Consider the following 27,820-nt stretch of genomic DNA (forward strand, 5'->3'; position numbering starts at 1 on the left):
AGTGAGACTTCTGTAAAGTAAACATGTAAAAAGGGTGCCATGTAACCCTACCACTCCTATCTCTGGGGAACAGCAAGTATGACAAATAAATAAATGAAAATCCACATGCCTGGATTTGGGGGGGGGGGACAGGACAGAAAGATGAGCATGTGAGGAGGCTGCAGACCAAGGCAAGAAATGGGTGTGACAAGCACTCTTCTCCTGTGCGAACTAACAGGTTTGGGCATCCTCTTCTGCCTAGAGAAGATTCCAGCATAAATGCAACACTGCACCTTCCTGCCTCTCTCTACCTGCACACTTGGAGCAAGCAGAGGCATCCAAGAGTGATGGGACACATTAGCATTGCTCAAGATACAACTGCAAGAGTTACGGTTATGTCAGCACTTTTGTAGGAAACTCAATCCTCTTCCCAGCTGGCCCAGCATAGCAAAGATTTGGCAGCTACAGCTCATAGCCTGGTAGCAATGATTTCATCTGCTTTTCCTTCCCATTTATCACAAATCTCCTAGTAACACTGAGCAGCAACCAATAAAATTCTGCAAACAGGAAGCTTTTGATTAAAGGCACAGTTTGCCCTTGGAAGCTTCAGTTGTTCTTTGCCAGTCCATGCAGGACAGGCAATTGCCACTGCCATTTATTGCAAATGATAGATTAGCCACCAATCAGGTGTAAACACAGGGTGGTATTCAAGTTTTATTTGGGATTGACCTGCTAAAATCAATGGACCCAACTCAGTTATGCTCATTCATTTCAATGGGTCTACACTAAGTAAATAACAGTCAGAAAATAGTTGAAGGCAATCATTTGACAAAGTGGTTGGTTGACAGATCTAACATCCAAATGAATTAATGAAAAGTGGTAGTGGTGGTGGTTTTGTTTACTGTTTATTAAATTTATATTCTGCCCTTCATCCAAAGATCACAGAGCAGATTACAGTATAAAAACACAAAACACACAACATAATATAACGTGCAATGTTCATCGATAGAGATTAATTTTTAACGTTTTAAACCCTAAGCAACTTGGGATCAACTTCCCAACCTATCCTTGCCTGGCAGCTGTGCTCCTCAAAAAGGGCCCCACTGACTGCATGCCCCAGATGTGGGCTTAACATGTACTAGAAATCAGGCTTTTAGTGTTGCAGCTTCAACCCTCCAGAATGATGAGACAGAACATGTACATTGCACGGGAGGGGGAGGGGGCGGGGGGATTGTTCTTTCTAAGCAAATTCAGGGCATGACCTCAGTTCCAAATAGGATCTGACTAGACCTTCCTCTACAAAAGCGAGCTAAGAAGTGGAAGTTCTTCCCTTTCAGAGCATCTGTAGCAACTGTCTGAATCAACAGCCACTAAAGGCACAATGAGAGCTTGTCTTGAAACCCAGGGTTGGTGTGTTGTTAGAAAAGAATTATAAACTCAGGCTAAAAAGCTGCCAGTCCTTGAAAGGTCACTGGTCAGCTTAGCCCTCTAAGCCCGGGGCAAATGTACTGGGCTGCTGACCTGGGTTTTGTACATCCAGTACATCATTTAAATGATAACTTCTTTTTTAAAAAAAAACAACAACAACCCACTGCTTATTGTATTTGATTAGTTTTACATTTGTGACCCACCCTGAGGACACAGCTCACAAACCAATTGAGCTGAACTTTAGGAGTATTCAGTGCCCAGGTTTGGGAGGAAAGAAGAATAGTTGGAAGTAAAAGATGGAGGAAGAGGACCAACAGCTGCTTGCTATGGTGAGGCAAGGGAGTTTGCTAGTTTGCCTCTTTTTCCTCTCCCTTCACCTCTGAGTTTGGCATTGCTCTTGAGAGCCTCAGCAGAAGACCCTGCAGAGTCCATGGCCTCCATCTCCCAGCCTCTGCCTCTGCTCACCTACCTTAACTAGATGCTGCTTCTAAGCCATTTATCTAGTTTTTGTTTTAGTTGATTGATCTGCCTGTGGCACCCCAATGATATCCTGGTGCCACTATGCCTTCCCAAAGCAAGCTCTAACCGTGGGCCCCTCCAGGCTATTGTTTTGTTGCCATAGGTATGGTCTCTGTCACATGCTCTTGGCACATTAGTGGCGAATTTATTCCGCCTTATCTGTTGCTCTGCAATGCTTGCTTGGTGCTAACACATTATTGGTGTCCAGAGGGACTATAGAGCAAGAAAAGCGAGAGGGAAAGAAACCAGAGCATTTGTTGTGTAAAAAAAGTTATAACAGGCACCCCCAAACTGCGGCCCTCCAGATGTTTTGGCCTACAACTCCCATGATCCCTAGCTAACGGGACCAGTGGTCAGGGATGATGGGAATTGTAGTCCAAAACATCTGGAGGGCCGAAGTTTGGGGATGCCTGAGTTATAAGGTTTCTGTTATGGGAAAGGCACTGACTGGAATATGAAGCAGTGTAAATGTGCAATTAAAAAGGATGCCTGGAGGGGCCTCTTGTGACTAACAGATACTCTGTGTCCAGTTGGAGTTAACATAAGGACACGTGGAGGCAGGACCATTAAAGGTAAAAAAGCAGAAAAATCTAGAGAAGGCCTAAAGTCAGCGCAGGCCAGGGATGGGATTTTGTGCGTGTGTGTTTGTGTGTGTGAGCGCGCACAGAGCATCATTGGAGAAGCGACAAACCTTAACCCTCCTGTTCTCCCTTGATATGGCAGACTGGCTCAAAAGCATGGCCCAGATATTATCGATGATGACAACAAAGACAACATCACCATCTTCACACGCATCCTGGACCGGCTGCTGGATGGATATGACAACCGACTGAGACCTGGGCTTGGAGGTCAGTCTACTTCAGCTAGTTGTCTGTGCAAGTTTGATGGCATTTCCTGATGTCACAGCAGGGGAAAAGGTGTGTGTGTGTGTGGGGTACAAACAAACAAACAAAAAATATATGCACCATCCCTCCAATCTAACTGCATTTCCACTTAAAGCTGCCTGCCCCCCGCTTCCTTGGACTGTTTGCATAAGGGAAGGGCTCCCCCAGTTTGGCAGAAGCAACTACTCCTTGGGGGTGGCTATTGATCCTAGGGCTCCCTGGAGTCTCTCTTCCTGGGGATTTGTGGTTTCTTGGGATCCCCTTCAGTCAATTAGTTAAAGTCCTTCCGCCCAACAGTTAAGATAATGAAATGTCAGTTTCTGATCCAACAGAGTTACAGGTAGGTAGCCATGTTGATGGCAGAAAGTGAGGAGGAATGAAAGAACCTTTTAATGAGGGTGAAAGAGGAGAGCGCAAAATATGGTCTGAAGCTCAACATCAAAAAAACCAAGATCATGGCCACTGGTCCCATCACCTCCTGGCAAATAGAAGGGGAAGAAATGGAGGCAGTGAGAGATTTTACTTTCTTGGGCTCCTTGATCACTGCAGATGGTGACAGCAGTCACGAAATTAAAAGACGCCTGCTTCTTGGGAGAAAAGCAATGACAAACCTAGACAGCATCTTAAAAAGCAGAGACATCACCTTGCCGACAAAGGTCCGTATAGTTAAAGCTATGGTTTTCCCAGTAGTGATGTATGGAAGTGAGAGCTGGACCATAAAGAAGGCTGATCGCCGAAGAATTGATGCTTTTGAATTATGGTGCTGGAGGAGACTCTTGAGAGTCCCATGGACTGCAAGAAGATCAAACCTATCCATTCTTAAGGAAATCAGCCCTGAGTGCTCCCTGGAAGGACAGATCGTGAAGCTCAGGCTCCAATACTTTGGCCACCTCATGAGAAGAGAAGAATCCTTGGAAAAGACCCTGATGTTGGGAAAGATTGAGGGCACTAGGAGAAGGGGACGACAGAGGACAAGATGGTTGGACAGTGTTCTCGAAGCTACGAACATGAGTTTGACCAAATTGCGGGAGGCAGTGCAAGACAGGAGTGCCTGGCGTGCTATGGTCCATGGGGTCACGAAGAGTCGGACACGACTAAACGTCTAAACAACAACAACAACAACAAGCCATGTTGGTCTGACGTAGTCGAAACAAATTTTTTTAAAAAAATTCCTTCCAGTAGCACCTTAGAGACCAACTAAGTTTGTCATTGGTATGAGCTTTCGCATGCACACGAAAGCTCATACCAATGACAAACTTAGTTGGTCTCTAAGGAAAAGGAAGGATTTTTTTAATTTTTTTGATCCAACAGAGGCTGTTTCATGTGGCTACCTCATCCTTACACTCACATTCATGCACACTCTGCTGGCTTGCTCTCCTTGCAGAGCCCTTGAATGGGGTAGGGGTGGGCTCTTCAGATTTCAGCAGTGCCCTGTGTGAGGCCAAAATTCAGCACCTCTGCCCCTTGCCTTCTGCTCTGCTCAATTTGGTACGTCATAGTTGCGACACCCTGCAACATCCCCTAGGCTTGGCACCCAGTGCAGTACAAGCAGTCACACTGCTCTAAATCTGCCTCTGAATGGGGGAAGGAGATAAAGGTATGAAAGAAGAGAGAGATGATCAGCCCTCCTGCAGCAAGACCAGAGATTTCAGTTCAGGCATTGGCATTTCTCTTCCTGCTCATAGGAGCATAGGAAGCTGCCTTGAACCAAGTCAGACAATTAGTCCATCTAGCTCAGTATTGTCTACAACAGTGATGGCGAACCTATGACACGCGTGTCAGACGTGACATGCAGAGCCCTCACTGCTGGCATGCGCCCCATCGGCCCATTCGCACTGTTGTTGTTGTTGTCCCCCCCCCCATTTGTTCTCCCGCTCCTCCTACAGCTTGTCTCTGCTAGAGCTTGTCTCCGCTGTTAAAACCCAGATCCTTTGTTGTTGTTGCTGGTAGCCAGAGATTGGTTTTTTAACCCTTTCTGTGCTGTTTTTCTGGCGCTTTGGCAGACGATGATTGGGTGTAACAGCGTTCATTTTTTAACCCATTCTGTGCTGGGTTTTTTGGTGCTTTAGCAGACTATATCGGTGCTGCGTGTTAGTTCCAGCGAAGGTATTATCCGCCATTTATTTCTGTTCTCTTTCCCTCCAAAAAAGCGCAGCAGCTTTGGGGCATCCCCCCCGAAAAGCAAAGCAACTTTTGCACCCCCCCCCAAAAACCCTCCAAAACTTTGGTCAGCAGCTCCCCCCCAAAAGCTCAACAACTCTGGGCACTTTGTAATAAATAAGGGGTTTTTGGTTTGGTTAAATAATTAGTTTTTGGTTTATTAAATACAGTTATATATTGCAACCATACATTTTTGTTATTTAAACTATAAATATCATGAAATTATGGTTTTTTTCTCGAAGTGACACACCACCTGAGTTATGCTCGTTTTTTTGGCAAATTTTGACACACCAAGCTCAAAAGGTTGCCCATCACTGGTCTACAATGACTGCCTGTACATCTGTCGTTTCAGACAGGGTCCCTCCTGCCCTACCTGGAGATTTCATTGTGGAATGAACCTGGGACCTTCTGCATGCAAAGCAGATACTCTGCCACTGAGCTTTAATTGTAGCCCATGCTCACTTGCTTAGGCAGACCAGGAAGATGCTCCTGTCTCCCCACCTCCAGTAGCAGGTGGCAGTAAGGTGTGGGTCCCACTGGAGGAGGAAGAGGAGTGCGGGGGGAGCACACCGCCCCCAGCAGCATGATCCTGGTAGGGTGCCATTGTGGCTGTCCGCCCACCCGTGCTGGGTGCCACGCCCCCACAGGTGGCGTGCCACGCCCCCAGGATCCGTGCCATGCCCCTGGGACGCGTGTCAGCCCCGCCCCTGCCTGCTCTCTGCCCCCCGGTGCTGAAGCATGAAGCTCCGCCACTGGTGGGTCCTTCAGGTAACTTGGAAGCAAGGTGCCACCTGCTACAAGTGACCTGTCAGCATCTCATTGCCACATCTAGCATCCGTGTGGGTTGGGTACTTCCTATCTGGTTTGTGCTGAGATGGGGATCAATGAGGATGTAAAACCAGCTATGGGCAAGAGTGTCTGTCCCATGTGCTCTTTGCATTCTGTGCCACATCAGCAGCAGCTAGACTGGGAATAAATGGCTTGGAGTGTGATGCTGGTCTCTAAACTCCTGAAATGAGCACTCGGAGCTCCCAAAAGACAAAATGCAAGTCTAGCAAATGACAATGCATGAGACACACTAGGGCATTACAGAACTGTGGCCAAGAGGAGCCCCCAGGGCCTCGTGGGAACCTATCACGAAATCACAGTATTGTAGAGTATGAAGAATCTTCCACAGTTTCTTTTCTGGATTGAACTAACTAACTAACTAACTAACTAACTAACTAACTAACTAACTAACTAACTAACTTTTTTTCAAGGGTATACAGTACTGGCACCTCTTTGTTTTTTTGGGTTAAAAAGTGACACTTTCTGTAACAACATGATGAGTACCAGCACCTATTTTTCTAGAAAAAAGCACTGCTCTCTCTCTCTCTCTCTCTCTCTCTCTCTCTCTCTCTCTCTCACACACACACACACACACACACACACGCACAAAGTTGTAGAGTTGGAAGGGACTGAGATGGTCATCTAGTCCAACCCCCTGCGATGCAGGAATCTCAATTAAAGCATCCACGACAGATGGCCACCCAACCTCTGCATAAACACCTCCAAGGAGGGAGAGTCCACAACCTCCTAGGGGAGTCTTTTCCACTGTTGGACAGCTCCTACTGTTATAAAGCCCTGTTTCACACAACATTTATAGGGAAGGCATCCAAGGATGAACCCTCATACTGGATAGTGCTGTGTATTTTCTTGTGGAAGGACATGATCACCTTGTGAAGATTAGGTGGGGATCCTATCATTGATTTATGTGAAGAGTCCTTTTCAGCTGATGAAGTCATAGGCCTTCATCAGGTCTATGAAGGCAATGTAGAAGGGGCATCTCTGCTCTTGGCATTTCTCCTGCAGCTGGGCAGTAAGAAGATCATGTTGACTGTTGACCTCATGGTAATACAGCATATTATATGTAAATCATCTATTCAATTTTTTTAAAAGTCTTCCTTTAGATTTGGTTCCTGGTTGTCTAGTGTTGGTTCTTCCACTTAGAGGTTGCAGTTTACATAAGTTTGCTTCCTGGGGCCCATAAGATCTATCTGCAGTACTAGTTCCCCACCTCTCTCTGTTCCCAGAGGTCTTCCAAAGCACCTGATTATGACAGTGCTGCAATTTTGATAGTGCTGCAATTCCTGCATTTCAGTGGATTGGAATATATGTTGCTTTGGTTCCTTCTAGCTCTACAGTTCTGTGATTTTATGCTCTCCTCTGCCCTCCTCACTATGTGCACTGACTTTCAGTTGTGCTTCCAGAAGCTCTGCTTGCTGCTCTTCAGCTCTGCATGCTTTGATTCTTCTTGATCCTCTGCACCTAGCCTTGATTTGTCCTTTCCTTAGCATGGGGTAAGTTAATTCCTAGGCAGGCAAGTAGCTTTTGAGAGGAGACAAGGCACTGATATAACAGCCCCTGACATCATAAAAGCATCATAAAAGCATCAGTACCCTGAGCAGAGAAGGGTGGTGCAGTGGGCCCCTAGACTCGTAATCTGGTGAACCGGGTTCGTGTCTCCGCTCGTCCACATGTAGCTGCTGGGTGACCTTGGGCTAATCACACTTCTTTGAAGTCTCTCAGCCCCACTCACCTCACAGAGTGTTGTTGTGGGGGAGGAAGGGAAAGGAGAATGTTAGCCACTTTGAGACTCCTTCGGGTAGTGATAAAGCGGGATATCAAATCCAAACTCTTCTTCTTCTCAGCTCTAAGTGGGATGTGCACCTGGAGACCCCTTTTCTTCATGATCTTCATGTTGTGCCACCTGTTCAGGCAGCTCAGTATTCTCACCCCACCCACCATGCAGGATGGTCATCCCTGTCCAGGAAGGTGCAACTTTAGCCACACAGACTCAGATGTTCCCAGTCTGAGCCCTCTCAGCTCCAGGCAGGCAGGCAGGCAGCCCTGACAGGGTTATGCGGCTTTGGTTATTTCAATTGAACTATGGCTTGGCAACAGATTAGCCCATGTCAACAAACAGCTCTAAGCCTTTAAATCAAGTGGTGCTAACTTCATTTCTCACTGGAGGGCTGGATGTTCGGGAGACTTCAAAACTCACTGGCGTTTTGAGATATCATGGGGCAAGAGGTGTCCTTTTCTGTGAATGAGAGCAACCAGAGGAGAGGAGGAGGGAGGGAGGCATCTGTTGGGAGGACCTGCCCATCAGGATTTGCAAATATGTGTACCTCACCTGAGAGAGAAGCCTGTGAAGAGAGCCACTACTTGCATTTACAAACAAATCCAAAGCATTAATAAAATCACTGTTTTGTGAATTGAGTGAGTGTTTCATTTAAATGCTTCTCCAAAGGCGCTGTGGAGCTCATGGAGTCTAAGCTCAAAATGACCCCATTTTTGCAGAAGGTATTATGTGCTGTTTAAAGGCACTTGGAAGAAGTCATCCCTGATGAAAGCCCTGATCAGAGGCCCATTTGTGTTTGTTTATGGAATTGGTCATTGTTCAGTGTCTACCACAGCTAAGCACAAGAGTGGATCATTCTACTGTAATCCAGGGAAGCAGCAAGCCTGGAGATTTCAAACAAAGTTAAGGCAGAAATTACACATGGAAGCATTCACCATGCAAATCACCCCTAATTGCTTTCTTCCTTTTTGCTTCTTCCAGATACAGTAACTGAAGTAAAGACCAACATTTATGTAACAAGTTTTGGGCCTGTCTCGGACACAGACATGGTAGGTGCTGTTGAGATGGATTTGGAAGGTAGGATAGGATCAATTATTTATTAATTAGCCTTCCTCTTACATGCTTGAGTAATATTAGCATCTAGTTTAGCAGAGTTAAAAAATCTCATCCTTCGCAGTATCAACACGGGAACTAGGGGGAAAAGACTGTGTAGCTTTCTATCAATATCCAGGATGTCTTGGGCAGACTGCATCTTCCCCTTTATTTATCCCTCTAAACAAAATAACAACATAAAAACCTGTAATTTAAGAATATAAAAATATTGTTTAGTTACAAAAAACGTTGCAGACTTGATTCAAGCAGAAAATAGCAGTGAAATAAGTCCGGAAAAATATACTCCTAGATTACAAAATACATGTTTTTAGGAGCACACAGACCCTGCATCCTATCCCTACAGTTGCATGATGAGAAAGAGAACGTTCTCCGAGCAGGAAGGAAGGAATAACTATCATATTGCCACTGCTACCTTTACTGCCTCTCCAAGCAGAGGATGTGACCTCACAGAGTGATCTCTAGGAGTTTACAGGGAACTCCATGTGCATTAGCCTTTAGGTCACCTAGCAATCATGGAATTTTATATTTTGACTGGAGCATCCTTTTGCCTCACTTGTGGAGGTAGAACATAGCAATCATGGCTAGTAGTCATTGATAGCCTTATCCTGCATGAATCCTTATCCTTCCAGACCTTTGCATCTGGTCGTGGCAGGCAAGGTCCCTTTGTGGGGGTGAATGGACATGTACCAGCTGCTGATGGCAAAGTGTAAGTATCAGCTCTTCCCAGGTCAGTGGGGCTGGTGTGTCCTCTCAGCCTCTCCAAATAGCCATCCTCACCCCTGTTCCCTCCCAAAGTGGGTAGCAAGGGAAATGAAGGACAAGCTGTCATGGGAGCTAAGCACCTTTTTATGCTTGGGCAGGTAGGCAGCTCCCAATTTCTCTACCAGGCATGCCCACTAGAAGAGCCACCTGTTTGCAGCTGATCCTTATTCCATTGGCAGCAAAGATGAAGAGGGCAGAAGGAGATTCAAAGTGTTTGCTATTATGAGGAAAATGTGAAGGGAGGGATGGCTGGAAGGTTGAGGGGACACAGCTGGCAGAACTCCTAAGGACTGAATGAGGCCTCTCTTCCCACAGCTGCATGCCTAATTGAAATAGCCTAAATCATTGTCAGAAAGCAGCACACAGAGTTGCTTCTGTGCCCAAAAATCCCAAACCACAAGGGGCCTATAAATGAAAATGCTGATGAAGAATTAGTTCTTCCTGGGATTCCCCAATTAATAAAGGATGATGCAAGCTTTGGGGGTGGGGACTCTCCTCGCCAGGAGAGGTGCTTTTTATGGGCTCCGTGCTTGACGGACACCTGTGCCCTGTTTTCCTTTTGTGTTCTAAATGTGACCATGATAGTCTGGAGGTCTCCAAGCACGTTGAACTGGGGGAGGGGGAGGGGAGAGACACTATAGGGAGTGGCTGTTCCTTCCTTGGCAACTGGATTTGTCTTCCACAGGAAGATCAAAACAGAGCCACCAGTCTATGCTGGTGAGACTTGTGCCTGATGGAGTCAGTCTAGACCATTCTTATGGTAGCCCAGTAGCAATGAGTGTCCTATTCTGCTTGTACTCTCCACAACCCATGTATATTGCCATTTAGGGCAAGGGATGCCATTTCCACAGCCCTTCTGGTGGGCTGCTCAGGAAGAGGAAGACAAGCAGCAGAATTCCAAGTCCCAGCTACTGATTTAAGACTATATAAAATAGGGAAAAGAGAGTGATAATGAGTATGCACAATCAAATTTAAGATAAAATGCTAAACCAGAATATTAAAGCTGGGCATATACTAAGGTAGCAAAACTTAGTCTCCATAGTCACCTTTGGCTTCTGATGTAAGCTTCAGGAGAGTCAACAAAATACCTGGACTCTTATCAACAAGAGGTATTTTGTGCCCAGGTGACTTTAAGTGACAGGTCACTAAGCCCGGCCAGTCGCAGGACAGCCACATACTACAGGGGTGATGTTGGAGAGAGAGTTTGGGAAGAGAGATTCTTACTCTCTTGTAACAGAGACAGCAGAATGGCAATTGCTCCAAAAACATTAAAACTTGATTAGGTTTACATCTGCCCTCAACCACCTTTAAACAAATGTTCCCCATGAAAATACTTAAGGCTAGAATAAAGACACTTGGCTTTGCAAATAAATGAAGTTTTTTATGCACAGTGTTTCAGGAGTTACAGCAAATAAGCCTCCATCCTTTGGTAGTAAAATAAAGAAGAATCTCCCCATGACTTAAAAATAAAGAGCTTGGTTTCCTTGCAAAAGGATCATGTAAGATGTAAGCAGTAAAAATCTCTTTGAGAGAGATTCTTTCATTTTTTCTACAGCTGTGGATATTCCTGGATCCTTTGCCATTGCTTGAGGTTCAGGTGGCCTCAGTGGCGTGGTGTGGCGTGCCTTCCATCAGCATCAGCTGGTGGCCCAGCTGTGCCCATATCTGGACAAGGGTAGTCTAACTTCTGTGGTCTATGCTTTGGCAATGTGTTATATGTGGGACTGCCTCTGAAGACAGTTTGGAAACTTCAGCTACTTCAGCAGCCAGATTGCTCAACAGGGCAAGACGGGTTGAGCATATAATGCCAATCCTGGCCCAACTGTACTGGCTGCCAATTAGTTTCCAGGCCCAATTCAATGTGCTGGTTTTGACCTATAAAACGCTAAACACAATACCTCAAGGACCACTTTGCCCCATATGAACCAACCTGGACCCTGTGATCATCATCTGTAGCCATTCATTGCATGCCCCCTCCATGGGAGGTCTGGAGGTTGGCAAGATAAGGACGTGTTTTTTTCTGCAGTAGATCCCTGCTTGTGGAATGCTCTACCCAGGGAGGCTCATCTCATGCCCTGCTTACATACCTTTTGGTGCGAGGTAAAAACATCCCTCTTCTCCCAGGCCTTAAGCTGATTAACCAATCTATGGGCTTTTAAATGGGGATGTTGTTTTTGTTTGTTACTATGGTATGTATTTAGTGTTTTTATATTGCAAACCACTCCATGATCCTTGGTATGAAAACTAACAACAACAACAAACTTTTTAGTTTAGAGAAAAGGCAAGTAAGATGCTACATGACAGAAGTTTCTGATATCAGGCATGGCATAGAGAGGAGTGGATAGAGAAGTTTTTCTTCCTCTTTCACAACACTGGAACTCTTAGATATCCCATGAAGTTGAATGTTGGAAGGTTCAGGATAGAATAAAGGAAGTCCTCCTACATATAGCATAGAGTTAAACTATGAAACTCCTTCCCCCAGGAGGCAGTGATTTCCCCCCAATTTGGTGGCTTTAGAAGAGGATTAGGCAAATTAATGGAGGATAAGACTACCAATGGTACTAGCCATGATGACTATGCTGCATCTTCAGATTTGGAGACAGTGATGCTTCTGAATACCAGTTGCTGGAAACTGCAGGAGGGGAGTGTTTTTGTGCTCAATAGGCAACTGTTTTGGTGACTCTGAGAAAAGGATTCTGGATGAGATGGGCCCACTTTGACCTCATACAGCAAGCTCTTCTTATAATCTTCCATGGTTATAGACTGTGAAGCTGCTCAGTCATGGGAGCTGGACTCCAAAGGATCAGGCAGAAATTGGAGTGACTGGCCCAGCAGGGCTGGGAAATAATGTATTATAATATCCCATTTTGAGGAGTTCCCCATCAATGGGCTCTTTCTGGCTTTGGAAGGCCCTCTTCCTCTGGGGAAAGGAGTTAATTCAGTGTTACTGGAGCTGCTACTTTCCCACTTGGTCTGGCTTCTGACTCTTTCTCTTTCTGTCACACTCACTTTTCTCTCTTCACACCAAAGCAAAGAGCCATAATATATTCAGTCATCCAAGCCTCAGGGAGTCTCTCATAATTACTTCTAAGGTGGAGCATATTTGAATAAGGGAGCTTGTATAATGAACTGTGGAGAACAGGGAAATGGGAGGTATTGAAGAACAGGGTCTCTCTCCCCCCCCCCCCCCCGGTCTGCTGTGTGATTTTCAAAAGAGGGCTCGGAACAAGGTGGGCTGGTAAAGAATAATATGGCCACATCCACACAAGCTTGTTTCGGTTCCACAGATGTCATCCATGCATGGGAAATGTGATGCCCCTTTGGGTATTATTTTTTGTGTGTGTGTGGGGGGGGTTGGCATCTGAATTGAAGAAATGCTGCTGACACTATTCCCTCTAGATAGAAGGGCACAGGGCTGACTCAAGGAGCCTGAGGAGGGGGCAGCAAATGCCCCTTCCCCAACCAAGATGCACAGAAGCAGTGCCTTGCAAGGCCAGTCAAGTTATTTTGCCACCTGAGAGCCGACAGATGCATTTTCCCTTCCCTGGCAGTCAACACCCAATAGTAAAAAGAGGGATAAGAATGTGATACCTTTTGATGACAACCCAAATCAGCTATGTGGGGCAGTCACATCACTCCATCCAATGGCATGGCTGGTCTCCCTCCTGCACACACAAACACCCACTCACACACCCCTTTAGTACAGGGATTATTGATCAGCTACCCTGGCCAAGCCATGAGGAAACTTTGCTTGTGCCTTGTTATTTTGGATGAACTGGACATGTTGTTGTTGTTGTGTGACAGAGAGAGAGAGAGAGAGAGAGAGAGAGAGAGAGAGAGAGAGAGAGAGAGAGAGAGTCAGAAGCCAGACCAAGTGGGAAAGTAGCAGCTCCACTAACACTGAATTAACCCTTCTAGGCTGCATCAACAGAAGTATAGTGTCCAAATCAAGGACAGTAATAGAACCAATTCTGGTTTCCACAGTTTAAGAAGGATGTTGACAAACTGGAACATGTGCATATGAAGGCAACCAAGATGATTAAGGGTCTGGAAGCTAACCCGTATGAGGAGTGCTTGAAGGAGCTGGGTGTGTTTAGCCTGGAACTGAGGAGACTGAGAGGAGATATGATAGCAATCTTCAAATATCTTAAAGGCTGTCACATGGAAGAGGGAACATGCTTGTTTTCTCCTGCTATGGAAGGTGGACTCAAACCCATGGCTTCAAGTTACAAGAATGGAAATTCCGACTAAGCATTCGGAAAAACTTTCTGACAGTAAGAGCTGTTCGACAGTGCAACAGTCTCCCTTGGGAGGTGGTGGACTCTCCTTCCTTGGAGGTGTTTAAGCAGAACTTGGATGGCCATCTGTCATGGGTGCTTTAGCTGAGATTCCTGCATTGCAGGGGGTTGGACTGGATGACCGTTGGGTCCCTTCCAGTTCTAAGATTGTATGATTCTATGATTTGTATAAGGACATCATGATAATGGCAGTTTTATTTTCAACCCCTCTCCTAACAATCCCCAGCATGGAATTTGCCTTATTCATGTCTGCCACACATTGGCTGACATCTTCATCAAGCTATCTACTATAACCCCAGGTTCTTGCTCCTGGTCCATCACCTCCTGTTTAGGAGGAGAGGGGAGGGAGAAGAACTGCTGGATATTGGTGTGACAGAGACGTTGAGTGGATGGGTGGGTGAGTGGGTGGCTGGAGCACTGGAGCAAGAAGGCTCAGATCCAGAAGTAGCACTGTCTTCCTTGGCTGGAGAACAGGGAGTCAGTCTGTCCATGACTCCTCACATGAAGCTGCTTGCCTTGGTCCTGAATGCTCCAATTGGGATCAGCAGGTCTTAAGTTACAGGAAGGAGGCTTCAAAAGCAGCTGTACTTGTTCAAGGCCCACCACAGCATCAGAGATGAAGAAGTTCTGACTTCTTGCTCATTGGGGTGTTTCCATTCTTCCAAGGGGGAAGGAACTGGGGGGGGGGGTTTGCAAATGCCCAGCATCTGTCAAGAGGAAGAGAAGGGCAGCCCTGGAATTTTTTTTGGGAGGGGGGAGGAAGCAGCAGCAGCAACAACAACTGGTCATGTCTTGGGTATCATCTGCACTTACCAGCCGCACCAGCGTTGCCACAGAAACTGCTGCTGAAGGTTCTGTTTTCCTGAACTTGTTGCTGGGTCCTTGGTGCCACTGATGAATCATTAGAGGGGGTGGGGGAGTGCTTGGAAAGAACTTTGCTGCCCTTCCTATTCAGTTTCAGTGTTTGTGTAACTGAGAGGAGGGGTAGGGCAAGAGTATGGAATTCAGAGGAGAGTTGGGACCAGCTCTCTCATGCTCACACATAGAATCATGGAATTGCCGAGCTGCAAGGACCCACAAGGCTCATCTAGTACAACCCCCTGCAATGCAGGAATCTTTTGCTCAGCATGGGGCTTGAACTCATGAATCTGTGATCAAGAGTCTCATGCTCTACCAACCTAAAACATTTTATTTGGGGGTATTTTTTTTTTAAAAAAATGTGCATTCTAATAATTAAAATAATTTGCACAAAAAAGAATGGTATTCAGTTAACTGCCTTTTGCAGGTCGTGGGGCCTTGATACAACTTTGCGTATACACATGTGTTACTAGATTACTGTATCCCAGGATCTTCTTTTGAGATACAAGCAGGCCACCAGGACCAAAGCTGGACGGCAGAGGGAAAGGGCATTGCCTATGTTTACAGTAGTTCTCTACAGTATATTCTTTTTGATTTGAGGAGATGTGAGAGGGAAAATACGATCATTTAAACTTTATCCAACCACTTTAATTCATATAAAAACACCTAAAATAAGTAAAATCATAGAATCATACAACTGTAGAGTTGGAAGGGACCTCAAGGGTCATCTAATCCAACCGCCTGCAATGCAGCAATATCAATTGATTATCCATGACTGATGGCCATCCAACCTCTGCTTAAAAACTTCAGTAGAAGGAGAATCCACAATCTCCCAATGGAGTCCAGTCAACTCTTACTGTCAGAAAGTTCTTCCTGATGTTTAGGCCAAATCTCCTTTCTTGTAACTTGAAGCCATTGGTTTGAATCCTTCAGAGCAGGAGAAAATAAGCTTGCTGCATCTTCCATGGGAAAGCTCTTTAGACATTTGAAGAGCGCTATCATATTTTCTCTCAGACTCCTCTTTTCCAGGCAAAACATGCCCAGCTCCCTCAACCATTCCTCATGAGACTTGGTTTCCAGATCCTTGATCATCTTGGTTACCCTCCTCTGCAAACTTTGTAGTTTATCCATATCTTTCTTAAATTGTGGCACTCAGAACTGGACTCAGTATTTCAGGTCTGGTCCAACCAAGGCAGAATAGACTGGTACTATTTCTTCCCTTGATCAACACTTCTTTTGATATAGCCTAGAATAGCATTAGCTCCCCCCCCCCCCGGCTGCATCACACTGTTGACTCATGTTACCCTTGGGGTCTAACTGAGACCCCTAGGTCCTTTTCACATGTACAACTGGCAAGCCTGGTTTCGTGCATCTTATATTTATGCAGCTTGTTCTTCCTGCCTATGTGTAGAACCTGACATTTGTACCAATTGAAATTCATTTTGTTAGTTTGGGCCCAGTTCTCTAATCTGTTAAGGTCATACTGAATCCCCTTTCTGTCTTCTGTGCCATTAGCTAGCCCTCCCAGTTTGGTGTCATCTGCAAAGTTGATGAGCATCCCCTCAATTCCTTCACCCAAGTCATTTATAAAGACGTTGAACTACTGTGGGCCCAGGTCAGAACCCTGCGATACCCCTCTTGTCACTTTTTTCCAGGATGATGAGGAAACAATAATGAACACTCTAGGGTTCTGTCAGTCAGCCTTTTACAAATCTACCTAACAGTTACCTGATCCAGTCCACATTTTATCAGCTTCTGTGCAAGAGTATCATGGGGAACTTCATCAAAAGCCTCACCGAAATTGAGATACCCTATGTCCACCACATAACCCAGATCCACTAAACTTGTAACTCGTATCAAAGAAAGAATGAGATTTCTTTTTGACAAACCCATGCTGAGTCTTAGTAATCACAACATCCTTTTCTAAGTGGTCACAGACTGACTGTTGAATTATCTGTTCTTGGACCTTTCCTGGAACTGATGTTAAGCTGACCTGTCAGTAGTTATCTGGGTCCTCTCCCCCCGCTTCCAAGTTGGAGACATTTGCCTGCCTCCAGTTTGCAAGGACCTCACTTGTTCTCCAATAATTCTCAAAGATTATAGACAGAGGCTCTGAGATTACATCTGCAAGCTCATCAGGTCCTGGAGATTCAAATTCATTTTAAGTAGCTGGGTGTTCCCTTACTTCCTATTTGGGTTGCAGCTCAAGAAGGCAATGCTTGTGGAATGTACAGTTCCAATTTCAGGGCCAATTTTATTATGATTCATCCACTTACTTCTCGTGTGTGTGTGTGTGTGTGTGTGTGTGTGTGTGTGTGTGTTTAAGCTGTGTGTTTTCCACTTTCAGCCATATCTGATTTGTCAGACATATTTGCCTATTAATCAGTGGTGCCCTGTCTGCGGAAACAACTCCAATCTTTATAGCAGGTGCTCTGGACCATAGTGTCAAACACCTTAATTCTAACTAAAGAGCTCATCCACACTTACCTTCTTGCCCATGCTTTCTAGGCATAGGTCCACACTTTCCTGGTCTGTGTCCGAGTGCTTGGATTTTTTGCTGCACCACTTCCCCCAGGAAAACCCACTCTTTAATGCTGGATCAGATCAAATGGCAATTCGGGTTCCCTGCAGATTTCTGTTTGCTCTGATTCAGCGGTAAAGAGTGGGTTTTCCTGGGGAAAGCACCATGACCCAAAAGAGAGAGAGAGAGCAGTAGGAAAGGGAGTTTTAAAGCACAGAAATGTGCTTAAAAATGAAGAGCACAGGCAAGTGCGGATGAGCCCTGACTTGAAAAGAGGAATTGCAATCACCCTTCCTCCTCTATATGTAGTGAGTGGCAGCTGTGTAAAAGGCAGATTCCTTGCTATGGTTCATTAGAAAAGGAACTGGAAATAAAACTGCAAATACCACAGCTCCATTTTGCATACCTATGGTGTGGCCACATTTAGAGTACTTTGCACTGTTCTGGTTGCTTTACCTCTAAAAGGATGTTACAGAGTTGGAAAAGATTCAGAAAAGGGCCACCAGAATGGTCAAGGGGATGGTGCAATTCCCTTAAGAAGTAAGAAGACTTTTTAGTTTAGGGAAAAGGCAAGTAAGAGGCAACATGATGGGAGTTTATAAAATGATGCAGGGCATGGAGAAAGTGCACAGAGAAAAATCTCTTTCTCTTGTAACGCTAGAACTCCTGGACATCCAATGAAACCGAAAATTAGAAGATTTAGGATGGATAAAAGAAAGTCCTTCACATAACTATGACACTCACTCTCACAGGAGGCAGTGATGGTCATTAACCTGGATGGCTTTAAAAAGATTAGACACATTCATGAAGGAGGAGAGAGCTATCAATGGCTACTTGCTATGATGGCTGTGCTTTTTTGGTCAGAGGCAGTAATGCTTCTGAATACCAGTTGCTGGAAACCACAGAGGGGAAGTGTGTTGCCCTTGTACTTGGCATCTGGGTGGCCACTGTGAGAACAGGATGCTGGACTTGATGGGCCATGGGCCTGATCCAGCAGGCTCTTCTTAAGTTATTATTGAGTCCACACCTGCCCTCAATAGATGATCCTTCTACAGTACTGTGCTGTGTCACTCTTAACTGCCACTATTTCCTCCAGAGGAGAATTGTCTTTTTGGACATCTGTGGCACCCCCTTCCCTCATCTGCAGTCCAGGCTCCTGGGTAGAGAGCAGGGCTGTGAAAGCAGCTTAATCTGTGGATCTGCTCTGGGGTGACTAAATTCTACTAGCAGATCTATGTCATCCTCCTGGAGGCAGGCTAGGGCATTGCTGAGAAGGCAAAAAAAGAAGAGCCAAGATTAGCAGCAGGGAGGAAAGGTGGCTGCCAGGAGCAGATTAGAGACAGACACAGCAGCAGGCAGGCAGGCAGGCAGGCAGGCAGGCAGAGCTTGGCAGTGTGGGAATGAGTGCATGTTGGAGGAGAGGTACAGAGGGGGGAAGACTATGGGGCAAATGGAAGAAAGAAAGGGCGGAAAAGAGGTCCCAAAGAAGTATTGGAAATGCTGAGGGCAGACCTCACTACACATCTGGTTCCCATGTCGGTGGGAAGAGGAGGATGTGAGCACATTGGTGGGCTCAGAATGCCAAGGACTATCCCAGTTCCCCTCCAGGCTCTCTGGCAGAAAGTGGCCCCACAACAATTATGCTGGAAAGGAATCTCTCTGTCTCTCTCTCTCTCCCTCTCTCCCTGGAAACCCCAGGCAGGGAGAGGGATCTTGTGCTTGGGTCCTGCTTGCATAATGGGCATCTGGTTGGTCACTGTGAGAACAGGATGCTGGACTAGGTGGATCCCCCCTTGGCCTGATCCAGAGTCTCATATTTTCATGTCCTTATATTCTTATATCTTTCACTAGTGGATCTAACTCTGCTGTGGGTAAGTATACAAGATAGGGAATTCCTCTGCCGCATAGATAGATGGAACAAGAATCTGCCTGGCTGAAAACATTCAAGACCAAAGTATTTTAACTTTGTGAAGTCCACTGGACTGAGGATTTATTTTATTTTTAGAACTATTTCTGCATATGTGAGCCATCTGCAGAATAACTATTTAAAATCTAAACCTGCATCTTCTCTTCTGGCAGGAGTACACAATTGATGTTTTCTTCCGGCAGTCCTGGCGAGATGAGAGGCTAAAGTTTGATGGCCCCATGAAGATCCTCCCCCTCAACAACCTGTTGGCCAGCAAGATCTGGACACCTGACACCTTTTTCCACAATGGCAAGAAATCGGTGGCTCACAACATGACCACACCCAACAAGCTTCTTCGACTGGTGGACAATGGTACCCTCCTTTACACCATGAGGTAGGTGGTGGTTTTGCTTCCCAAGGCATGTCTTCCTTACTCAGCACCCGCCATCACCTCCTGGAAGGGATTGAGCCTCTCATCTGAAATGGGCACCAGAGGGTTCCCCTTGGGCATCTTCCTCTGGCCTACCTGCAGCTTGACTAGCATCTCCTGCTGCCCAAGCATCTTCACAGCCCTACAACCAACCTGAGTGTGCCACAGACAGTGCAGGTTAGGCTCCATTGGGAAGAGTCAGCTGCCATGCAACTTTTCTGGAGACCACAGCTCAGGGGTAGTAGGAGGATATGATAAAGTATGCAGCCACTGGATCAATCCCGACAGCTTAGAGGAACCTGAGGCGCAGAATGGGGTGAGGGGGATCTCTGCCTTTCCCTGTCTGAGCTGTCAGCATAATCATATCACATGGGCCGTTGGCGTGACTTAGTAGGCACTTTCTCATTTTACTGACGGTCTTAATGATTTGCAGGATGTTGTTCAAAATCCCTGGTTCAGTCCATCTCCTCCCTTGGTTTATTCCTCACAAGCAATAAAGCTTCAGCAGAATATTCTTGGTATTTTTTTGCAGTTTAATGACTCCCAATCCTGCAATGCCTTTGTGTCCCTTTGTGCTGGGAGAAGCATGTGCTGCTTATGCAGCTTTAAGAGTATGCATTGCAATCCCTCATGGAAATGTGTGGACGTGAGCATCTGGATTACAGTGATCATTTCAGAAAGCAGTGGGCTACAGGAGCACAACTCGCTCTCAGGAAATGTCCATTTGGACAACAGTTTGCCTAGGAAACTCCTTGCTTGCAGTGGGAGAGCAGGGTTGGCAACAGGTGGGTTTAACACCTGGAGATTCCATTGGCAGTGGTCTTTGTGTCTTGTAGATTGACCATTCATGCGGAGTGTCCGATGCACCTGGAGGATTTCCCAATGGACGTGCATGCCTGTCCCCTGAAGTTTGGGAGCTGTAAGTACTTTCCTGACAGCACAAGCAAAGTGCCCTTGCATTCTTGGCTTGAAGGCAGCAGGTATGGATCCTTGGCAGGCTAGTTAGCAGGCGAGCAAGCACACCTGAAAGTGTGAGCTTAAGCGACATCCTGCATTGCTATGAACCTCTATTTTCAAACGCCTTCCAAAGTGTAATTTTTCCTCACAGATAAATGAACTTTGAGGTTTATACCTCCACCTTATACAGAATTGGGTGAAAATTGATTGTAGGACAGCAGTCTCTAGAAAAACCCCTTCCTGTGGAATACCATGCTCCCCTTAATTGTCTTAATTCTTTCTAATATTGTATTTTTGAATTATTGTAATCCACTCATCATCATCTAAAACAATTATTTTTACATGCAAAGTAAGGTAAAGGTAAATAACCCCTGGATGGTTAAGTCCAGGCAAAGGCGACTATGAGGTGCAGTGCTCATCTTGCTTCAGGCTGAGGGAGCTGGCGTTTGTCTGCAGACAGCTTTCTGGGTCATGTGGCCAGAATGACTAAACCACTTCTAGTACAACGGGACACTGTGATGGAAACACCATTTACCTTCCCGCCGCAGCGGTACCTATTTATCTACTTGCACTGGTGTGCTTTCGAACTGCTAGGTTGGCAGGAGCTGGGACAGAGCAATGGGAGCTCATCCCATCGCATGGATTCGAGTCGCCAACCTTCTGATCGGCAAGCCCAAGAGGCTCAGTGGTTTAGACCTCAGTGCCTCCCACTCCTTTCTATGCCCTGCAGTATAAGAAATCACAAGCTCACATGCATGCAGACCAGTCTAAAGGAAAGCACCAAATAACTGCAAATGTTGTGCTTTGTTTATCATCATCATCATTATTATATAATATATATTATATATATATTATATAATAATATAAATTAAAGTCCAATCAATATTTGATCAACCAGCTAGGGGAAGATTTCCTTGGCACATGATATGGAAATGGGATCAATGTTGCTTTGCCATACTGGATCTGAGAGCTCCTGGACCTAATGACCTCCCTGCTCCCCTCTGCTCAACCAGCTGGTACCCCACTACCAGCTTCACTGTGTGGTGTGTCGAGTCAAGAGTCTGGTTCCCACAGGTGTGGCCAGCCTGGCAAACATCTGGTATCTCTTTGACATGGAGCCTTTGATGCCCTCTCCTTGGGTCCCCACTGGCCACAGACTTTGCTGCTTTTGTGGCCTCTCTTTGTCTGCCATGAGCAGCCAGGTCTAATTGGAGCAATCCCTGAGCAGCACAACTGAACCTCCCAAGTCAGCATGTCCTTTCCAATTGCTGCTTCTGGGGCCCCACTGAGGTTGCCTTCTGGGACAAGCCTCTGAGTGTGGGCTTATTATTTTCCACCTGCTTTGGCTAACTTGAGTGCTCACTGATGCTTCAGCATGGGCTGCAGTCCAGAAATATCTCCAGTGGTCCAGTAGCCTGGTTATCTGAGAGGCCAATGGGAGCTGCTGGAACCACCACTAGTCTTTTGCAGGGTGTGGAAGATCCCAGGTGGCAGCCTCCTTTCCTCCCACACCTTGAGGGGCTGCAGGGTTTCAGTCAGGTGTCTCTGTGCCAGATACAGATTTCTAATGGGTGTCTCTTTTCCTGAAGTTGGGGTTGACCTTTGGAAGCCATTCTGGGCACCATTTTGGAGATGCTCCCCCTTCTGCTAGGGTGTAGCTAAACCTCCTCCATCCCATCCTTTCTGCTTTCTCCACAGATGCCTACACCAAGACAGAGGTGATCTACACCTGGACCCATGGGAAAGTGGAGGTGGCCGAAGAAGGCTCCCGCCTGAATCAGTATGACCTCCTTGGCCACAATGTGGGGAGAGACTCCATTGAATCCAGCACAGGTAATGGAGAGCCTCCTTGGATGGTTTCCTGCAGGGTGTCGGACTACATAACCCTTGGGCATCCCTCCCAACTCTACAATCCTATGATTCTTCATGATGAGCAGGAACCACAAAGGCGGGACTAAACATCTCACTTGTTTAACAAGTCTTACAATACTTAAAAGCCCTGGTAAAAGAGGAATGGGGTTTTGTTTTTTTGCCTAGTGCCTAAAGCTATGTAATGATGGCACCAGGCAATCCTCGCTGGAGATAGCATTACACAAGTGAGGGGGGCCTACAACTGAAAATGACCAATTCTTCTGTCCCTACCCTCTGGACCTCCCACAGATGGGGCACTCAGAGAATGGTCTCAGGTGAAAATTGCAGCGTCAGTTTTTATATGCATTGTTTTGCAGCACTTCCTATTCACAAATAGGCCACTATAGAGGTGGCACCGGTGAAGGTGCTGCCAAGGAGGAAGCATATCCAGCTTCCAAGGAGCATGCCACAGCCATTAGTGCCACAGTGGCAGAGGCAGTGGTGGTGGCGGCAGCAGCAGCAGTTGGTGATGCAATCCTTGGAGGTCGAATCTGCAGATCCCCTCAAGGTGGTCCCCTTACCTTGCCTCCTGGGTGGGCCAACGCTGAGGAGGGTGGCAGTGCAAGAATGGGCCTTTTCAGTGGTGGCTCCCTGCTTGTGCAATACCCTCCCCAGGGAGGCTTGCCTTCCTCCTTCCTTACAGATCTTCAGGCACCAGGCAAAAACTTTCCACTTCAATCAGGCCTTTGGCCTTTAACTATCTGTGGCCTTCTAAAAGTGGGTGGGATGCTTTAAATGTATTCCCTCCCATTGCTTTTAATGTATGTGGGGTTTAATCTATATGGAGTTTTTGTTGGTTGGTTGGTTGGTTGGCTGGCTGGCTGGCTGGTTGGCTGGTTGTAAGCTGCCTTGGGTTGCCCTGGGCAAGATAAAGTCACTGACAAATTTAATAAATCATATTTACTGGCAAGGATACAAAAAAAGAAAAGAAAAAAGGCAAATAAAAAAACCCTTGTATCCCTCTCTACCCCCCACCCCTCCATATCTCTGCAGGAACCTACATTGTGATGACCACTTACTTCCACCTTAAGCGTAAGATTGGGTATTTTGTGATCCAGACCTACTTACCCTGCATCATGACAGTCATCCTCTCCCAAGTCTCCTTCTGGCTCAACAGAGAGAGTGTTCCAGCACGGACAGTGTTTGGTGAGCTTCTGATGGAGGATGGACTGAGGGGTGACTGGAGGAAATAGGGAGACGGGGAGAGCATCAAGACTGGTGCTGGAGAGAAGCAGCAGCAGCAGCAGCAGCAGCAGCAGCAGCAGCAGCAGCAGCAGCAGGGACCTTCCTGCCTGTCAGCCACACTCCCTTCATGTTGATGACGGACATTTGCATAAGGCTTAAATTCTGAGGTTTCCCCCAGGAATATCTGCTAGCCATGGTGGCTATGTCCTACCTCCACTGTCAAAGGCAGTATTGCTTCTGATTATCAGTTGCTGTGAACTGCAGGTAGGGATCCAGTTGGCTGCTGTGACAACAAGATGCTGAACTAGCTCTTCTTTAAATCAGGGGTGGCTAACCGGTGGGTTCCCTTTAAATCAGGCATCCCCAAACTTCGGCCCTCCAGATGTTTTGGACTACATTTCGCATCTTCCCCAACCACTGGTCCTGTTAGCTAGGGATCATGGGAGTTGTAGGCCAAAACATCTGGAGGGCCGCAGTTTGGGGGTGCCTGCTTTAGATCCTGCTGCACTCCAACTCCCAGCAGCCAGAGTGGCTAATGGTCAGGGATAGTGATGATGATGGGATTTGTAGTCCAACATCACCTGGAGGGCCCCTACAGGTTCCCCATCGCCCTATTTTAAATGTCTCGCTAATTTAATCCTGCAGCATAATTGTATAATTTAGACACAGCTCCACTGGTGTTGACAATGGGACTGTGCTCAGGTGTGGCACCGGCTCCTTATACCTTTTCTTGGGGCATCTAGGGCAGTGGCTGCTGTGACAAAGCAGCCCAAGGAGGCTCAATGGATTCCCCCACTGCCCTCAAGAGGGAGAAAACCTCATGTGGCCTCATTTCAGCAGTGCCTTTTCTGGTTTTGTTCCCACAGGGGTCACCACCGTCCTGACCATGACCACCCTGAGCATCAGTGCAAGAAACTCCTTGCCCAAAGTGGCATACGCAACGGCCATGGACTGGTTCATGGCTGTCTGTTATGCCTTTGTGTTCTCTGCACTGATTGAGTTTGCCGCCGTCAACTACTTCACTAAACGCAGCTGGTCTTGGGATGGCAAGAAGGTTCTGGAGGCCCAAGAATTGAAGGTGAGAGAGGGAGTCATTGGTGGGGGCAGGAGAGAGGGAGAGGAATCAGAACCTGACGTGCAAGAAGAGGCATTGAAACCTTACTTTGGTAATAATAATAATAATAATAATAATAATAATAATAATAATAATAATAATATATTAGTTATACCCCGCCCATCTGGCTGGGTTTCCCCAGCCACTCTGGGCAGCTTCCAACCGAATATTAAAAACAGTACAGTATGGTTGATCCCAAAGTGAGTGGTAGCACACCCTGTGGGGGTGGGATTCCCTAGGGGGTAGCAGGGTGTGCAGGAGGAGTAAGTGACAATCAGATTTTGGAAAGCGGCTATCACCGGATCAAAGTTCATCAGTTTTGTTGAATTAATTAAACAAAAGGGTTTTAATTGGATTTTGAATAAATGTGCAATTAATTGCCACTGTTTTGACTTATATGGTGTTGTTATCTTCCTTAGTGAGTTAGAAAAGCTGCTATTTTGAATAGTGCTTTTGTAGGGTAGGGGGGCACTGGGGATGAGTTCATGGAACCAAGGGGGATTGGCCCCCAAAAGTTTGAGAACCTCTGCCTTACTCCAAACAGAGCTAAACATCAATGTTTTGCAGCCTAAAGAGGGGGGGAGGGAGGCAGGGAGGGGGGGAATGAGAGAAAGAGAGAAAGAGAGAAAGAGAAAGAGAGAAAGAGAGAAAGAGAGAAAGAGAGAAAGAGAGAAAGGGAGTCCATTGTTGCTGCTGCCCCTAATCCCCCCTTTTGCTTATCCTGTATGGCTTTTACGCATCACCAAAGGAGCTCTGAGAATAACTATAACCCAGAAGCATTTTTTCACCTGTGAAAGGCCAGTTGGCTTCCCACATCAGTGAAGATGATCTCAAGCCCTGCAATGTGTAAAATGTCACGTAGAATTACACAGATGACCTGCTGTGTAAAGGGATTTTGAGAAATCACATAGATACTGCTCTTGTTCTAAAAGGGGGGAGGGGGAGAGAAGAGCCCTACCTGCATATTCCCTCTGGTGTGAGGCAGCACACATACATGATTTGAGATTTCATTGGCCAAAAATTTCCTGTTGGAGATGCCATGTTTGGCAAGGATTTGTGGCATTTGCTGCTCACAGGCGTGGTTTACTCTAGGAACATTGGAAGCTGCTTTATACTAGTCAGACAGTTGGTTCATCTGACTCAGCATTGAATACACTGACAATACCTTTTAGTGTATCAGGCTAGGGATCTCTCCCATCCCTGCCTGGAGATGCCATTGGGGATTGAACCTGGGACCTTCTGCATGCAAAGCAGATGCTCTGTGTCGTTGAGCTACATTGACCCTTTCCCCCAAATGTTAGGATCACAAGAAGCTTCCATGTAATTAGTCAAACTTTAGTCCATCTAGCTCAGTATTGTCAACACTTCTGGCAGCAGTGGCTCTCCAGGGGTTCCAGCAGGGGGTCTCTCCCATCCCTGCCTGGAGATGCCATTGGACATTGAACCAGGTGCCTTCCACGTGCACAGCAGATGCTCCCCTTCCCCCTAATCCATGTTTGCTGCTTGACGGGGTGCATTTTTGAATTGCACCAAGTTCATCTGGTTGATTTTTTTGCAAGCCTTTTATTTCTGCAGTAGCGAGTGTTTCTGGGAGCTGTTTCTGGGCTGGTTTCCAAATACTTTTTTCATTCCTCCTCAGAAAAAAGAGCCCATCATGCTGGCAAAGAAGACCAACAACACCTACAACATTGTTGGCACAACGTATGCCCTCAACATCACCAAGGAGCCAGGCCTGCCCACCATTGCCAAGAGTGCATCAGCAACTACAGCCACACCTGTCACGGCTGCTGCTGCTGCTGCACCCCCAAAGGTGGCCCGGTTGGAAGAGAAGCCTCCTGAGAACAAGAAGACCTACAACAGTGTCAGCAAGGTAGACAAAATGTCCCGCATCGTCTTTCCGGTCTTGTTCACCATTTTCAACATGGTGTACTGGGCGACGTACGTCAACCGGGAGTCGGCTATCAAGGGCATGATCCCCAAGGAATGAAGCAAGCCCCTTGCCCCGCTTCCATCTGTCCATGTGGCCCAGGCAGAGGAGTCTCTGTGGGGGCTCCTTTGTCCCCCGGCTGGTTCTATATTAGTTTTATCTTCTTATTAATTTTATCAGCTGACTTCTTCCTTCTCCCCATGCAAATCAAACTGTGATTTTTTACAAGGATAACCCCAAGAACTTTTCATTTGTTACTTGTTTGGTCTCTTCTATTTCGTTGTTGTTGTGGAGGTGTGTGGAGGTATGTGTTGAGAGGACGTATAATAGAAAAGTGGTGCCTCCCGTGTGGTGAGCCTGACATCCTTCTCCCCAGAGTCCCCTGCTTGCCCCACGTCAATGGGAGCTGGCTTCATTCCCAGTTCATTTCATGCTAAATTCTGCTGAGGAATGCAGAGCAGTTTATTCTTCCCTTCTAGTGACCTCTGATGGTCTGCCCTGGTGTCTCCAGTGGTCACCTTTCTCATCCCTTGGTGAGTTTGTCTTGGTGGTTCCTCTTCTGCTCTGCTTCTTTCCTTCAATGATGGAGGCTGGAAATTGTGGCCCTTCAGATGTTGCTGAACTGCAAGTCCTATCAGCTCCAGCAAGCAGGGATGTTGGGAGTTTGGAAATATTGGATGGATTTGGAGGATAGGGGACATTGCACCCCATCCTCTGATGATGAGGCCTCCCAGAACCACACAGACTCCTCCTACCCTGGGTTTCTCCTTCCCTCTGCAGTTTTAAAGCAGGGAAAAGCAACCAGGCCCTCTTCCCTTTTCCACACCCCACACAAATGAGAGGTGACCCTGTTCTCTGTGCCTACCAGTGGGGAGGGGAGTGGTGGCAACCACAAATTGTGGCTAGTTAGCTGAGTCAAACTTTATAACCCTGGAACAAAAGTAAGCCTGTGGGATGTTAGATGGGTTTGGAGCATAGGATAGGATATTCTTCATTATTTATCCTTCCTCATGCTCACTTGTGTGAGTTTATCGTCTGGTTAGAAGAGTTTAAAATTACCATCCCTTTGTGGTATAAAATGTGGAAACTTCTGGGACAATGTTGCTTAACCTTAGTAATTATCCAGTGTGTTCTAGCTGACTGGACCTTCCCCCTTTTATCCCCATAAACGAAAGAATAACACAGAAGTCTGTCATGTAGGAATAATAATATTGTTTACTTTCATAATGTCTCAGACTCAATTCA

The 27,820-nt window shown here is 46.4% G+C and overlaps 1 protein-coding gene across 1 annotated transcript; it reads left to right on the forward strand.

The window, feature by feature from the left end:
• Window positions 1-2,654: 2,654 nt before the first annotated feature.
• Window positions 2,655-26,635, forward strand: GABRA3 (gamma-aminobutyric acid type A receptor subunit alpha3). Its single transcript, XM_035112062.2, has 9 exons — window positions 2,655-2,774; window positions 8,575-8,642; window positions 19,225-19,445; window positions 20,318-20,400; window positions 22,137-22,271; window positions 23,343-23,495; window positions 24,401-24,612; window positions 26,288-26,425; window positions 26,477-26,635. The coding sequence occupies exons 2-9, from the start codon at window positions 8,640-8,642 to the stop codon at window positions 26,633-26,635; spliced, it is 1,104 nt and encodes a 367-aa protein (XP_034967953.1). The 5' UTR covers window positions 2,655-2,774; window positions 8,575-8,639.
• Window positions 26,636-27,820: the final 1,185 nt, after the last annotated feature.

Source organism: Zootoca vivipara, chromosome Z (assembly GCF_963506605.1).
Source record: "Zootoca vivipara chromosome Z, rZooViv1.1, whole genome shotgun sequence".
NCBI classification, from domain to species: domain Eukaryota; kingdom Metazoa; phylum Chordata; class Lepidosauria; order Squamata; family Lacertidae; genus Zootoca; species Zootoca vivipara.

Bases quoted from the DNA above. Each gene is read 5' to 3' on its own strand.
- GABRA3 (XM_035112062.2), top strand. The intron at 20,401-22,136 runs GTAAGTACTTTC...CTTTCTCCACAG, and splicing joins TCCCCTGAAGTTTGGGAGCT to ATGCCTACACCAAGACAGAG. The intron at 22,272-23,342 runs GTAATGGAGAGC...ATATCTCTGCAG, and splicing joins CTCCATTGAATCCAGCACAG to GAACCTACATTGTGATGACC.